The following is a 17,155-nucleotide window of genomic DNA, read 5'->3' on the forward strand; positions in this document are numbered from 1 at the left end:
TTATAGCCAGTTCTTTGTTTCCTTCCAAAACTTCGCTTTTGATATCTCACAGCTTTATTTATTTTTTGTCAGTCTTGCGAATGTGGAATCTCTTCGCAAGCATTTGTTTTCGCCCTGAGGTCATCGCACCAACAGATCTGTTGAGCAGATGCGCTGTGTGAAAAATAAGGTCTTGATATCTCATTATAGTCTCCGAAATTGATTGTCATTCGTGTTGTTAGTGAGCAACATTGTGTCGACATTATTCAAGGCAATAAACTGGCAGCGAGTTTCAAGAGAGAATATATGTTGCAAACAGAACTGCTCAGACTAGGTAGCTTTGGTAGGCTCTCGGTGGCACCTTATGTGAAAGGCGAGTCAGTATGTCTGGTCGTCACTAAAGAGCATTGTGAGTGATGAAGACGTAAGCAGGAGGGGAAACAACAGCCACAATAGTGTGTCGCCTTTGTGGTCGTGTCTTTATAAAAGTGAAATCAGAAAGTGCCGTTTGATATTTTTGTTTGTCAGGAGGGTTTATGAATATTTAACATGTCTGATGTTTGACTTGCATGGTTCTCTGTGTGAACACATGAATATTTCATGAGAAGCTGACATTCCCATGTTCGCTAACTGTTCTCCTCCCCCTGTCTTGTCTTTCAGTGTGTTCTCTACCTGTGGGCCTTGAAGATCCTCTATCCCAAAACGTTGTTCCTGCTGCGTGGGAACCACGAATGTAGACATTTAACAGAGTATTTTACCTTTAAGCAGGAATGTAAGTGAAGCTTTGTGTTGTGGTTCTGAAGGTTGTGTTATTCTTTGTGACAGCAGCTTGGTGGAAACACCCTGGTGTTTTCACATGTCACAGCTGCTCAGAGGTGCTGTGGAAAGAAACGCACTTAATGAAATGGTTTCTGCTTCAATGTGTGCGGAGGTTTTTTTGGCGCACATGCGTGTTTGACTTGGCGTCTGTCGTTGACTCGCAGGTAGAATTAAGTATTCGGAGCGGGTGTATGACGCATGTATGGACGCCTTCGACTGCCTTCCCTTGGCGGCTCTCATGAACCAGCAGTTCCTGTGTGTGCACGGTGGACTGTCTCCAGAAATCACAAATCTGGACGACATCAGGAAAGTATGTGCAGCCTTTTCATTCGAATAACAAAATTTCAGAACAGAAGGGGCTTGTTTACACCGTTCATATCTGATCAGTTGCTGTTTATTTGTGTGCGTGCATGTGTGTGTTTTTGCCAGCTGGTGTGTGTGTGTGAATATGTACTTCTTTCGTGATAATGTTCTTCAATTTGTCCGATTTCTCTCTGCTTTTAAAGCAGCTAGCCTTGACCGCGTCTGTGTTGGTCCCGTTCTGCTGTTTGTCGATAACGTGACAGCGCATTACTGGTCTGATCCATTCACACTTGCTTGAAATATTCCATTACACTGGACGTTATCTCTATTTATGAACTTGTGTCAGTGTAATTTCCTTTACAGCACCTTAAGCAGACCTCAAGTTGAGTCCAGAACTCATCCAAAGTTTGTATTCCTCATATGTCCTGCGCTCCCTCCACAGTTAGACAGATTCAAGGAGCCTCCAGCGTACGGGCCCATGTGTGACCTGCTATGGTCTGACCCTCTGGAAGATTTTGGAAACGAGAAGAGTCAAGAACATTTCACCCACAACACGGTGCGAGGATGCTCCTACTTCTATAGGTAAGGGTATAGGTTTCCCACTCTTGATGTTAACCCTGAACCGTTCAGTAATTTAACCAAAGTAATGCCATAATAATAATGTGTGCTCTTCCGTTTGTAACATGCCATAAAATAAAATGAAATATGGCCAACCAATACTGAACAAACGTAGCAAAACATGTATCAAGCATGTTACCGTGGGCGTCATATTGGTAGATGTAATATGGAGAAGATCAAGTGGCATTGCAAGTATCTACTGGTGAATATGTGTGTGTTTCCTGTTATAGTGATGTGTTTACAAACATAACATTCCTGTTCTCTCCTCTCCAATTGTTTTTGAACTTTCTTGATGTCATAAACTTTCAAGGAGATTGCACACACTGCACACCAGAGCCCATCCGCTGTGAATGATCTGTGGGGGGTTTAATATCCTTCGAATTACTCACAGTAAATTGCCATAAATTGCATCTTATCATTACAATATAGCTGGAATGGGAACACTCTGATGCATTTCTTTTCATTTAAAATCTTGGGTGTCCCAGGTTCCGTGCTGCCAACAACAGTCCTGTTTATGTGGTCCGCCTGGTTTCCATGGAAATGCTGCTAATCGGCGTCTAACTGACATGAAGGATTAAGCTGACGCATTTTCGTATTTAGAAACAGAGCCGATCGTTTGATTCAGGCTCCACTGAGTGAGATCATTTTATAGCTGTTACATGATTGTTGGTGAATACTTTTCAGATGAGGTACGGTCCGCACTTCTGCTGACTCAAATATTTCAAACCTGAATTTGATAATGACTTAACTGTTTAGAGTGTCTGAGTTTGTATTTTTCATTTTGAAGTGCACAAGATCTCTTTTTTGACTGGTGTTTTCTGTTGCTGGTGTTTTGCAGCTACCCTGCAGTCTGTGACTTTCTACAACACAATAATTTATTATCCATCATTCGAGCCCATGAGGCGCAGGATGCTGGGTGAGTGTTCCTGAATGTTCTCTGGGGTACAAAGCTGGGGTGGGAAATGCAATTTCTAAAGGGACCATGTTATATGACTGTTGTAAGGTGGTGCCATTTCAACTGTCATATCATGCATAAATGCAGAAAATTAAATGTGAAATAAATAAGTGAAATAAATGTCAAAAGTTTTCAGTGCAAATTCAATGACTGTCACGGGAAAGCAAGCAGAGAAACAAGAATGCACCCTTAAATGAAAAAAGTTCTCAAGTGCGAAAAAGCCTCTTGCAATGCACTTTAATATGACCGAGAGGCACAAACTGAAATACTGAAATACAGATATTTCATTTTTTGGGGCCTTTTTTTGTGCAAAATAAATAATCCTAATGACTCAAGCCATAATATGATACAGAAGATGTCATTTCTATTTCATTTAAAAGCTATTCTTTTTAATGAAACGGGGTACAGAAAATAAATGGATACAAGGACACAAGTAAGTTGAAAAATAATGATTGATAAAAGAAGTCACATTTTTTTGTTATTTAAAACATGTTGCTATGACACAGTCAATTCAACAATGCCACGGTTTCAAAATTCCTGGCAGACACCCTGAATATAATAGTTAGGGAGAAGCTGTCGTTCATAGACCAGTGAATGCATTGATATGATGAGTGTTTACTCTTCCAACACACACCCAAAACACAAAATATGGCCCCATGGCCATAGTTTGGCCCAGTCTTTTACACAGTTTGGTACAGTTTATTAAGAGGATGTTTTCAGGCTGGCGAACTAATAAGGTTTAGTTTGTTTGCTCAAAACGGCTCTAAAGTTTTGGCGTCAATAGTGCTACGGAAAACACGCAATGATCAACCCCCAACTGTTCAGAGCAGTTTGTCTGCTGCTCTGGACTCAAATGTCAAACTCCATTTTGCTGCCGCTGATTCATTCAACACAAGAGATGTTTGAGCTGATATTGACTCCAAGTAGCACTTTTAGAGATTGTCTAGGGCTTTTCAAAAGCAAATATCAATATTTAAAGACGTCTTCAACAATAAATTATTGATTTTCCACCTCTTAATAGCTCTGCCGCCGTGATGGAGAACTTCTGACTCCTCGGCCAACGTGCCAGAAGGAAGTGAGACGCAGACCGCGTCAAGGTGTCCCTCATTTATTGGAAGGACTAGAAAGAGATAGAAATTCAATAAAATGAAGGCAAACTAAGAACGGCGGGATTGACAATGGGGGGTTGCACCTCTTAAGAAGCGGAGGCATTTTAAGGCTGTTATAAATAGTAGTGAGAGCACACATGGTGGGTCGATGCTGGACCAGCACAGATATTCGTGTTTTGCTGCCCATCTGTCCGCATTTTAAATTGATTTCATGTTTTTGTTTTTTGAGGGAAAAGCAGAAGAAGGAAGAATGACTTAATAAATATATTATTATTATATACAGACTGTTTTTGTGTGCTAGAAGCTCCCGGCTGACATCTGGCTCCTCTCCCGCCCTGACTTTACCTCACTGTTGTTTACACTCCAGTGCTATGGTCACTTGGGGCCAGCCGTCTTAGCTGAGCTCGAACCGAGAGTGTGTTGTTGTTGTTGCAGCGATGATGCTGCAGAACAGGAACTCAAAGTGTACTCGGAGATAAAGAATCCATATTACTCCGAAGACCCTCTCTCTCCAGAGGATTTTACCAAAAACAAACACCTGTCAGACTAATCGTCCCCGTGGGGAAATTCCCTCATAGTATTACCACCAGCCATTTGGGAATCTGTCACCAAAACATCATAACCCCTGAAAGCTGATTACTTGTCTGGGTCAGAGCTTAAATGTGTGTGCTGTTCAATTGTCATTATGCACACAGTAAATACATTTCACACATATATTGTATTTTGTCATTTAGCTCTGTGCAGTTTAATACCGTATTTCTGGACCATAAATCACACTATTTTCATAGTTTGGTCCTGTAACTTATGCTGAGGTGCAACTTGTATATGTTTAATTTTACATGTTTTTAAATGTTATTTCACAATCACCGACGTGACCAACGAGTAAACTACCTACACACGAAAAAGGGGACTTTGGGCTTGTCTTTTGCTTTGTGTACTCAATATTTTATTTTTGTTCCTCCCATCCATCCTCCCTGCCATGTTTTTTTATGCTATGGTCTTCCCGAATTTCTGTTAATATGTTACGCTTACATACCGTAAACCTATTCAACCTGTTGTTCTTAATTATATTATTATATTATTATCATAACTTTTTCCAGGTGAAACGTCTTAAATTTTGTTAAGTGACTTGCTGAAAGATGTATTTGCAGGTACTTCCGTCATATTTTACAGATGATTTATCGTCCTTGCGACATTGCATTGTTCTGTTATTCAGGTATCGTATGTACAGAAAGAGTCAGACGACTGGCTTCCCCTCACTCATCACCATCTTCTCTGCTCCGAATTACCTGGACGTCTACAACAACAAAGGTTAGCATGTCATTATCTTCTCAGCTCACCATCTCTTCAGTGAGTTCTGTCCGTCAATAAGACTATATCTGTTGGCATTTATGCTTCAGTTCAGTGTCTTTCAGACCCATCTGTGTCATGAAAGGGTTAAATATTGTTATTAAGGTGCCTAATATGAGCAGGAGTTGGGTAGGAGTTAAATTTGGTATTGTTGTAAAACCGCACACTCACTCTGCAAATGTTCTAGCACTGCATTCTGGTGAAGTGATCTGGACTTAATGTTGATCACATGACCGGGCTGCTGGTGGCGCCTTGCTGCAGCGTGGATCTTTGCCATGAGGTTCCCTGAGTCAGCACTTTTCTGGCTTCAGTGTGGTTTGGAGGGAGGGGTCCCACCGCAGGAAGTGGAAATGTGGCAGCGAGGAGTAAAATGCCATCAGTGGGATTTGTGGTGCTGCGCTAAAAGCATGAATGCATCACTCACCCGAGAGAAGAAAAAAAACAAATTCCTGTTTCATGGAGGATTTGATCAAGCCTGATAAAGATTACATTTTGACACTGGACGGTGCAAGACTCTGCATCCCAGTCTTTATTTTATGTAGTGTCAACGGTTTCCTACATTGTGCTCATCTATGCCTTATATCCTGTTGCCTGTGTCCTGAAGTCCTGCATCCCAAAGCCCTCATCCTATTAACTCTCGCCTACATCCTGCTAATTACAGACCGTACAGCCTGCATCTTGTAAACGGTTGCGCACATTCCTCTGACAACCATAGCATTATATAGTCTGCTTCTTGTATGGAAGAAACCTCACCTCTGCCCTGTCAATCACTAAACATTATGCATGATGACTTTTTGTCTTTCTATTCTTACCAAACCTCACATATCTATAGTGTGGCACTGCTTCACACTTTGGTAATGTTAATATCTGTGACTTTATATTAGGTTTACTAATTTGGCCACCTCACAGGAAAGAGCAGCAATGGGCACTAAAATGGCTGATTCCAGTCCGTTGAATATTCATGGTGACACCAAGATTAAGTATAAAATGTCTCCTTTTAATCTACATTAATCTACATACATTAAACATGAACTGAATTAACAGGGTGACAGTAACACACAACATAATGGATGTCACACAGAGACAAGCATCCGCACAGTTACACGAAACCATGAGGCTTTTAGCAAGGATTTTGAGACAGTTTTTTTCTGGAGACTCTGTATGGCGTGGTGGAGGTGGGTCCAGGAGCTTGCTCCGCGTCAGTCACCCCACCATTGACAGCACTCTTCCATGCCATATTGACCAATCAAATGGGAGTCTTGTGACTTGCGAGATGTGGATAACTGTGAAATTTCACCCCCAAAAGAAAACATGGCGCCCACAATTGCGCATTTGTTTTCTGGTGAATTTCAAACTAATTATCTGATAATTACTGAGCAGAAACGGCCTTTTCATTACATTGTGACAATGTTTCGTCTTCCAAACACTGTAGATCACTCCTGAAACGGGGAAAGCATTATAGAACAAAAGTATAATTCTTGGTTTATGGTAATCTAGACTCTGGGCTAGAACGTCTAGACTAGAAGTCTGCAAGTACCCCCCCATCCTGCACTTTATAGTGATAGTCCTTTCTGATGTAACGTCAGTGAGGGATAAAAAGGTCCTTGTATGGTGTTTGTTCAAGTTGTGTTGCTAGCCTTGCCATCAGTCATGTGGGCGGAGTCAAAATCGAAGTTTGTGCGACGAATGCCTGAGCTCCAGGGCGTCGCGTCGGAGACCACTGAGAGCACTCCGTGATTGATGGTTGGTCTGCTGGGCACATAAATCGAGGAGGGAGGAGGGCAGCATCAGCAGGGGCCATCAATCACCTGCAAGGCGTCGCCCACATGACCCAGTGAGAGAGAGTGAGACATGACGAGAGAGAAAAAGCCAACAAAGTCTGAGTCAGTGTAATCAGAATGGACACGCACTGTTTTTTTTTACCATTTGGGATGCACAAGGGGGAGTATTTAACATGAACTACAGTTTGTATATAAGCATGCATGCCTGGTACTGATGGTATCCTCCTCCTCTTGTTGCCACGGAAACAAAGACATTATGAAATGCAAGGATCACACACACGCATACGTACACGGCTGTACTCGCAGACAAATCCCATATTTCCATCGACATTCTGCACGCAGTCCTTCACAAACGTAGCCTCAGGTATTGTTACAGGTGGTTCTTTGTTGCGAATGGAACGTCTTGCCAAACAGAAGAAATGTTTTACCTGACAAGTCTCTATAAATTGGAATTCAGCACCACTTCAGCGCCTAAAAGTCCAAAACAGCTCACTGTTCATCTGCCCATACTGACAAAGAGACACACAAATATAAGTAAGCCCGTGCCATAAGCAGAAACTGCGTTCATTTTGACCCAGCTGTCAATCACGTAGCGTATATGACCTCTGACCCTTGACTCACTGGCGTCAGTGGCACAGCAGAACTTAATGGCACGAGTCAGCACTTTCACCGTTCATGAGGATGAAGAGGATGAGGGGCGTGCTGTGGGGAATCACCCTTATTTCATGCTGGTGTTACCATCCTTGTTACCATGGAAACCAGTCTCAGGCACTCCTTTCATGAATAATCAATGAGCCAGGGCTGCCTCCTCAGTTTCTGTTACCTTGGCAGCAAGCCTCACTGTTCAGCATTCGTACAGGTCTGACACCTTGTGGCCGGTACTCACACAGCTGTTGGAGGACTGTGTGAGTCCACTGAGTGGAGCAACAGTGTTTTGTTTCTTTAAAATGAAACCAAGTAGCGACTGACCCTCTCCTACACCAGTCAAACCCACCCACCCTCCGATCTATCACCGTCCTGCTGGCTCGCCCACTGAACCATTTACCACCCCCCTTCCTGCCATCCAACCCACTCACCCGCCGACCGTCCATCTATTACCCCACCCCCCCACTAACCCACCCACCCACCGGAGCTGCTCTCAATCACCTCGCTAATGTTGTGCACTTTAATGTTTCTGTTGCCACTGCCCACACACAGACTGCCACATGTAGCCTTCCTATATTTTAATGTCTTTTATTTACTGATTGTGAAGAAAAGAAATGGCCACTTCACAGTGCGACATATGTATTACATATAACAACAGACTCAAGGATTTTAATCACAATCAGGCAACTTCAGATGCTCTTTGAGACACTACAGACATATTCTTCTAGTGCTATTCACAAACAGAATTGCTAAGACACACATGCTCTTTTACAAATATGCAGCTCACCCAGACTGACACACTTCTTCATATACACACTGATTTATTAAGCTGACACAAATACTTGCATGTTTGCATCCACACACACACACATGCACACCGCCAAACATGCGCACTCTGACCTGATCGGGATTCCAGGTTTGATGATTTCTATTTTCAACTTTGCGGGACTGGGGGCAGGAAAGTCCCCCTGCCTCCCTCTCATGCCCCCAGTGACGAGCCAGGGTTTTCGGTTTCATCAGGTCTGCCGGGTGTCTGCGAGGGGCCGAGGTTCTAAATCCAGCCTGGATACATTTGTTATTGGAGTGTTGAACACATGATTTTACTGAGTCATCAACACAGACTAGAACAAGATGAAGCACATGATTTCAGCGGTGAGGTGCTGTGATTGTCCTCATGTATGGTCAGGAATGAAAACATCCGATTAAAATCTGGTGAAAAATAGCTGTTCTTCTTCTCTTCCATGAAAGCGAGTGGAATTGCCTTCTTGCTGAAGTCAGTTTGCATGTTTGGTATTGGTGTTTTGTTTTTAAATGGGCGATTTGGGATTACCAATTAAGTAAATGTGGAGTTATTTTAATCTTTGCCGGTATCTGTTCAATATTCTTTGGCCGCTCATAAAAGTTGAACATTGAACTGCTCTTTCCAGCTATCGAGTTATTGTCCTGATTGGTAGTATTTTAAAGGTATTATTAGAGAATATAGTTCAACCTTATTGGATGTTTGAGTTCTGTTTTGCAACATTTAAATGGGTTTTAAGCTTAAGTTTCTCCTCTACTCTGCAGCGGCGGTGCTGAAATATGAGAACAACGTGATGAACATTCGACAGTTCAACTGCTCGCCTCATCCATACTGGCTGCCCAATTTCATGGATGTGTTCACCTGGTCCCTTCCCTTTGTGGGAGAGAAAGGTGAGGCTGTATGATAAAACATTGACTGGCTCCTGAGTCTGAAATATTCTCATTGCCTTCTCTTCCTCTGCAGTGACAGAGATGCTGGTCAATGTTCTGAGCATCTGCTCCAACGACGAGCTGACCACTGATGAAGAGCTGGACGGTGAGAAAAGCACGCAGTTCACCAACTGTCCACTGGATGGACACACACTCTCAAACATAATCGGGTCACGTCTATGCGTGACTCCAATCTGATGGCACATCAAGTAGATTTAATCAGATTTTAGAGGTGGAGGGATATTTTATCTATTGTTACACTTTATCAATATGGTTTAGCTGCATTACAATGCCACACATGACCTCATATGGTGTCGAATTTCTGTCATTGAATCTTTTTGCATTGAAGCAACTCAGGCACTTGAAGAAAATATATTCATGTAGTTTTATTATTTTAATCATTGAACAGTTAAAAGAGAATTTTGTCAACTCTCAATGAACAAGCAAGTCTGTCCCTTGAGTTTGAACGTTATTCCTTCAATTCATGGATGCTTTTTTTACACAGTATTTTTTTTGTAACAATCAACCAATGAGATGATGGGCAGTTCTCCAGTAATGTGAGGCATTTGTGAGACTGGGAAGGAGGACAGTGAAAGATGCACATTGCGCTATGAATCCTTGGTAATACTGCATCTCTCTGGTTGACAGCAAAACTGCTACTCTTGTTGTTCCTTGCCATCAACACGACCACAGGCTGTCAACTCTTGGGTTGAATGGTTGAAGTTGCTGCTGTTTTTTTTTCCGACATCAACTCTACAATGTTGTTGTGTCTCATCTCTCTGAGTCAAAGCCATCCGTGTCTGTCCCCACTAGCTATGCCTCCAAACTTTAGTACAATAACTCTGATGTAACCTTTTCCAACACTGTCCTCAGTTTTTGCAGCATTGATTTTTTTTTAACACTGAATTTTGTAATACTTATTAATGGCCAAAATCAAATGGAAAAAAGAACAGTGTGAATTAATTCAGCGCAAAGATATTCAATGATAGGAATTTAAAGTCATGTACATTTCAGAGTCGGCTGGAACAGGTTTGCTTTTTACAACTAGTGGCTTTGGCTAATTTCACAGAGGAGCTCAACTGATATGATTCTTGCAACTTAATATTTACATCTACAAATCTAAAAACTGCTGACAATGCACACCCACCTGCATATTGTAATTGATTTCGTATTTTAGTTTGATGCTGCTCATTGTACAGCTGAACCGGCGCTCATCACTGACATCGTTGGAGAGGAAAAATTGAAGCAACCCTCCCTTTGTAGGCAAATTTTGGAATTGTACTGTTAAGGTACACAATGTTTAAAGGGCTTTTGCACAGTGCAACTTTTCCTCTGGTGGCCCCCTGCGGTCCTGCCTCGCACCTCAGAGAAATAGCTCATTTGTGACCCACGATGTGGTCATCAGTCAGTCAGCGAGCCCGAACACATCATGAGCGAACATCATCTGCTCACCCTATTTCTCTGTCAGTTCCAAACACGAGTCATTGTCAGCCTGAGGTCAGTTGCGTTTCACAGCCAAAAGGAAACCTGATAGTGTGCCTTCATGTTTATTTTTCAAGAAACATGAAGCATACTACGGACAGTCTTCACCCAACGCACCCAAACACGGGGAGTCCTGGACTACTTCAGTGTTCAATGATTTCTGTTCTTTGTCAACAAATTCCCACAGCTGCGGGTTAAACTCTTGGTGTTTTGGGAGTTTGTGAAGTGGTTTTTGAACAACGTTGTCCATCCAGAGAGCGATTAAAAACCTCAACTCCTCCAAGAAAACATATTTGGTGTGAGGTAGGTTGTTTCCGGCTTCCAGCGCTCAGAGTCGCCTGAGGGAAGAATCTCACTCCTTGCAGAGCGCTTCACAGGAGGCGGTCCAGGCTGGACTTTTGAGCCGAGCAGAATTTATCTCAAGACAGAGTCCCTGGTGTAAAACCCCCCTCGGGGATTGTTGGTAACAGTGAACACATCTCTATCATGAATAGAATTCTGTCTGCCCTGGGCTGGGTCACTAGTTTGACCCCCCCAGGGAAATGTATCCCTGTGAGTATAATTCAAGACCAGCTTCAATCTTTATGGAGAAGGTTATCTTCGATGAACTCTGTGGCATCATGTTGAAGCAGCCACGTCTGGTGTCTTTGATTCTCAGCTTATCAGCAGTAAACCTCTCCTACCCGCTTACCATCAATGTCCTGCTGCTAAACAGGAAGTGATCTCACAGCTGCTTCCGTCGCCTCTGTGTTATGTTTACTGACAGGGTGGAGCATCAGGATTTCCCTACTTTTAATCCCAGTTTGGAACAACATGGAGATAAACCGCAATACATATGAGCTCAGTATTTTGTTGTCATTTTAAAACATACATTTCTCCAGGTGCGTTAGTCTCCTCCTGCTAGGAGGACAGCGCATTTTGAAAATTTGCGGGAAGCCGTCCGATTCAGAAACAGTACTACGTCTAGTCAGTCTGTTTTCTGGAGGGAAAAAAAAAACTTGTCATCACTTGTGCATTTCTGTCTCGTTCCATTTACTCTTCTTAACTCAATGTTTATCTCTTCTTCCATGATTTCATTTTCTGTGTTTGCTAATCTCTGATAATCCTGCCTTTATCTGCTGTTGTTGCCATGGTTTCACAGATTTTAATTTCTTTTTCTCTCTCTCCCTCGCTCTGTTACACACACACTCTGCACGCTGTGATGTCATCACCTGCTTCACTTTCCTCATTCTAATTTCTCTTTTCTATGTTTTCCAGAGTATTTTGTGTTCTCTTTTTCATTCTCGCTTCTTATTTCGCCGCCTGCCACCTTTCACTCTGCAGCCCATCCACTGATCTGTCTGTCCTTTTTCTTGTCTTCTCCTCTGGGGGTGTTTCATGAGAAGGACAGCTAATATATCCCCCAAAAAAAGGTACAAACACCAGACACACTGGAGTGATGGCAGGTAGACGTTTGTCCGTCGCTTGAAGACTAACCTCACTGTTAACTCCATGAAGCGCACCGATCCTACATGCACACTCACTTCATGGAGAGACTGAGCAAGTCACATTTAGCTCAAAATATTTATCACAGGAATGTTAAGTATCCTGTTCTCTAGACGTTTCGTGATAAATTATCCACATTTGAATACACGACTTCCTGTCAGATTAGGATCAGTGTGGTCGAGTTTCACTTCACTTCAGTAACAGAAGCCTTAAGTGACGGAAATAAGATGAGTGGGTTTATCATGTTGGGCTCAGGAAGGTCCTGAGCTGGAACCTGGATCATGTTAAAACATTCCGGTCACTCCAGTGAATGTAATAAATAAGATTTCTTTTGTGTAGTTCTTTCCTTTTTCCCACATTTTCAATCGCATCCCTTCATTTCCACGCCCCCTCATCACACATCGTCAACAGGAATCCTAGAAAAGGCTTTATTTTTGAGAAGGATCGATTTTGGGTGTAAAACTGACGCATGTGAACGTGGACTCTGGGTTGCTGTGGGGGTTTTTTTGGATGAAACTTCAGTGTGTTTGCATCATGATCAGCAACAGTTCGGTCTTTGGAAACCCAGACATTTGGCTGACAGAACATTAGAGTGCTCCCTCCTAGAACCAGGTTTGACTCTCTGACCTTTGACCCCACAGGTGCCACTGCTTCAGCTCGAAAGGAGGTGATCCGTAACAAGATCCGCGCTATTGGTAAGATGGCTCGAGTCTTCTCCGTCCTCAGGTGAGTCCACGCTCCTCACGATAATATCACTTTAGAGCAGACCTCTATTTCCCCCAGGTTCCCCCCATTCTTTTCATTTCTGATTTCTCCCCAATATGTTTAATTAGACAGTATTTTTCTTTTTTTACACAGTATTTGTGATGAATACCACATTAATATGTTACACATATAGCAGGTGAACATGATGTCAACCTTCTTATTAAGGAGAATGTTTTGTATTAACCTCTATTTTTAACATTAAATGTAAATGTATCTATTATGACTGAGTTATGCATGTGAGCAGTAGATTGTTTTTTTCCCCACATTTTATACTTTAAATTCACAGCATTTTTCTTCCGTTATTCTATTTATTTATATTCAACATTGCATTTAAATTTTTTGATTATTATTATTATTATTGTTGTTGCTGATGTTATTTCTACTTATTTCTACTCTTAATATTGTTTTTAATGCAAAATTTTGTACAGGATTTTAGCTATTTTTTTAGATGTTTTCAAGCAAAGTATTGCAAACCTTTGTTTAATGTTTTAATTTAAAATTTCGAACTCTGTGAAAACGTCTATTGCCATTATTCATTTGTGGGTTTGTATTTGTGTGTCAGAGAGGAGAGTGAGAGTGTCCTGACTCTAAAGGGTCTCACACCCACTGGCATGTTACCTAGCGGAGTTCTGTCTGGTGGAAAAGAGAAGCTGCAGAACGGTAAGAAACACACACACTTGCAGGCACTTTTTTCTTTTTTTTGGAATGTCCCAAAAACAAATAATTATCATGCATCTTGGCTTCACAAACTCTGGTGTTTTACTTTAATATGAAATTCCCTTTTCATCTTAAAAGTTGAGTTTTGATCATGTCGATTGGTTATATTTGCTGCTAATAACTTTAAGTGAAGCAGCAGAGCTGGTTAAAGAAGTTCTGATGGTTTAAGCATTGAGTGTAAGGCAGTGTTAACAGAAGCAGCTTTAGAAGCGGTAGAATTAAAGCAGCTATATGATAAAAACTAGCTGTCTCTATATCATCTTGAATCAAAGTTCTTTTCAGTTAAAACAGTCTGGCAACATAGTAGTTTTGCAACTGCTAATCAAAGTTTGGCAGATGTTTGTGTGGGTGTCTCCCAGCTTTCGTCTTGCTGTTCTGCTTTGATTCTTTCTTTTCTCTCTCTTTCCTCTAGAAACTGCAGGTAGAATCCATGTGCAAGTATTCTCTGTCACCCAGATTGTAGTTCCTCTCATTTTGTGGGTTCAGACGACAGTTCATCGCAGGGAATCTCAGTTCCATAGGTTTTGCCAGGAGGAGTCTTTTAACATTTTACTGTCGTCTGACTGTGGCGTCACAAAATGAAGCAGAAATCTGAGAACTTTTCTCATCCATACACAACATCAATCAGGATATTTTTTTAAAGCTCAGATATCACTATTCATTTTAACAGAAACCATGTTTCGCTTGGCTACTGTTATAAATGAAGTGTGCGGTGCGCATGAAGTACATGTTAGCATAGCAGCGTTCTCAGTGTGAAGCTAGTCACCATGATTTTGTGCTTGGATTCCAATAGCAGTGTTGTCATGTGATAAGCACCATCACATATTTGAAGTTCAGAACTCCAATGTGCTCTGGTCTTAGAGCCAAGATGATGTGGCCTTGTTCTCATATTTCTGCTGGATACATCATCAGATCCCAGTAGTGTGGTGCTTCTACACACATACGTTCTGTTGCTCATCTTCATCACATTCGCTTCCTTTTCCTCCACATTTATCATGTGTTTATATCCGTTAACCTTCTGCAGAAAAAACAAAACGGTGACAGTTGGTAAGTGGTTGCCGTGGTGACGGTTAATGGCCATGGGTGTTGTGATTTAAAAAGATGTGGATCCAGATGTGGATCCAAACAAGGTTTTGATGTCCCAGAGCTAAGCTGTCGTTCATCTTTCTTCTTCTCTGATTGTCCATCTCCTGACATAACAGTTCATGAACAATCTGCTAAACCGCTCATGCAACTCGAGTTAATGACTTGACTCTGCCAGGTCTGATTAAAATGTCAATGGGACAAATGTATCAGAGACTGACAGTCAATAGATGAAGACACCAGGTGGAGGTTTTGAAGCAGCAGACCTGTACTACTGAAGTCCAGGGCCGAGTAAAGCTTAAGTATGTAGCTGTGTGCTGAGAGAAAAACCACACAGCAGAGAAACAGCAGAGTTGTATGTTGCTTTAACGTCCAAAAAATATTTTCAAAGAGTAAAAGAACGTAAGCGCCTAGGCTTCCAGTTCTTGTCATAAACAGACTGTTCTAATAGGTCCTCAGAGGTTCAGGAGATGCGTCAGGTTGGATCTCAGAGATTTGCTCCCCTCCTTTTCTCCTCCTACTCCCCCAAACCGGGCTAACACCTGTGTGTCCTCGTCATTAACCATGTCTTCTGTCTTTGTTCTGGACAAATGAAACGTCTTCTCACTTCTCTCACTGGTTTGCAACCCTCCTCCTCCTCTTCTTCCTCCTCTTCCTCCTCCTCTTCCTCCTCCTCTTCTCTTCAGCTACTATTGAGGCTATTGAGGCTGACGAAGGTAAATGGGTGTGGTCGCCCTCTCCTGTTGTAACCATGGCAACAGAGTGCTGGGTTTTCATCCATCTCGCTGGTGTCTGGTAGAGTGTATTTGGGCTAACACACTGTGACGTAGAATTAACCGAGCCAGTCGTACGTCTGTAGAGAAAGTCACTCAAGTTTGAAAGAGGAACTGCTTTCATTGACCGGACCTGAGTGGGTGTGGGGAGAGTGGCGGCGACTCAATTCACGTCCTCATTTTATCAGGAATTCATATAGTGCACGTTAAATCTGTGCTACTAGGAAGTGACTTATTATTCATAATTTTGACAATTTTTTGTTTGACGACTCATGGACACACTTATCTACCGATGTCATCATGTCAGTAGTGGCCATCCATTTAAATTGAATTTTCGCCTGCTCTGCATTCACAAGATTGAGAGGCTTTAGAATCCATGTTACATATTTATTGTGCTTTTTAATCTTAAGTTCAATAGCTGTAATTCCTCTATTAGGAAAGCAACACTGATGCCAGCCTGTCTCCCCTTATGAGGTCCAGCTATGAAACTTGTGGGTTTCGTCTTTCAAACAGTGACAGCAGTTGTGTTTTGTTGTTGCTGTTCTGTGAATCTTATCGGCCAGCAATTGACCTCACTTCAAATTACTGTCTTTTCATCAACTGTGGCGCAAGAACAACCTCAACTGCAGTTAAATAGTGGTGTGTCGCTGCTATTTACTTCCTCTCCTGCCCTGTAGGGGCGCTGTGGTGTCTCTGCTTCTCTCCTTTGTTCCCCTGCTGTGTTGTGTTCTTCCTGTCAACCGCCAATAACCTCCCCAACCTGTGCTGCAGCAGCACTAACGCCCATCAAGCCCTTGACTTTGCTGGACCACGGTAGCAATGTTTTTTTCCAGCATAGATGATCATTCCTGCACCTGCCAACGCAGCATTCAATTGTTAGTTCATACTTTCCTCTAAACAATACTCATGTATGTAAAACACACACCATTGTTTACTGTGTTGTATGTGACTCACCAGCACTTCTGGTCAATGTTGCAGCAAGTAGTCTCCAAGTACTCAAGGCCCTCTAGTGGTAGCTCTTCTGAAGTACCAGCATAATAACAGTCAATAACAGTCTGCAGGCGAGAAAGTTGATGATGTTGCGAAAACCTCCCCCCGAGCACCAAGTCGCACCTGTCTGTCTGGTACACGTGAGCTGCGTCTCCTCCTGTGGAAGTGGTTGTCCTCTTGTCTGTTTTCTCCCCCTGCCCCTCCCCCGTGACCATTAATTCTATCGAACCTGCCGTGTGTTGGTGGGTTCCTGGTTTTGGAGTCTTCAGGTCACATGACTCAGAATCATTTCTGCCCACGGGCAGTTTTTTTTATTTTTTATTTTTATTTTTTTTTTTAGGATAGAAGATACTGTGTACAGTCGACCTGTGGACACCCGAACCTGCGAGCCCTTTTTAGATACACGATCCCGAACAATCATGTTGAAACTGATAAAATGATGATTGACGTCATTTCATCCTCAAAGTTTTCATCATTTTATTTGCCTTTTCTTCATGTTCAACAAAAATCGGAAAAGCTTTTCTGAGATTTTCTATGTGACGAGTACATAGTATTTGTTATTAGCTTCCTGTT

The 17,155-nt window shown here is 42.2% G+C and overlaps 1 protein-coding gene across 2 annotated transcripts in view; it reads left to right on the forward strand.

Moving 5' to 3' along the window:
• LOC128755332 (protein phosphatase 3 catalytic subunit alpha) overlaps positions 1-17,155 on the forward strand; it is a 41,004-nt gene that overhangs the window by 22,082 nt on the left and 1,767 nt on the right. Inside the window, exons 4-13 of one of the 2 annotated variants that reach the window (XM_053858627.1) lie at positions 640-751; positions 963-1,108; positions 1,544-1,683; positions 2,558-2,635; positions 5,000-5,094; positions 9,123-9,248; positions 9,322-9,393; positions 12,896-12,980; positions 13,582-13,679; positions 15,506-15,535. In XM_053858627.1, the coding sequence (XP_053714602.1) occupies positions 640-751; positions 963-1,108; positions 1,544-1,683; positions 2,558-2,635; positions 5,000-5,094; positions 9,123-9,248; positions 9,322-9,393; positions 12,896-12,980; positions 13,582-13,679; positions 15,506-15,535 (982 nt within the window). The remainder of the gene's footprint in view (positions 1-639; positions 752-962; positions 1,109-1,543; positions 1,684-2,557; positions 2,636-4,999; positions 5,095-9,122; positions 9,249-9,321; positions 9,394-12,895; positions 12,981-13,581; positions 13,680-15,505; positions 15,536-17,155) is intronic. The other variant, XM_053858628.1, reaches the window with a different exon arrangement.

The sequence above is a fragment of the Synchiropus splendidus genome, chromosome 3 (genome assembly GCF_027744825.2).
Source record: "Synchiropus splendidus isolate RoL2022-P1 chromosome 3, RoL_Sspl_1.0, whole genome shotgun sequence".
NCBI lineage: Eukaryota > Metazoa > Chordata > Actinopteri > Syngnathiformes > Callionymidae > Synchiropus > Synchiropus splendidus.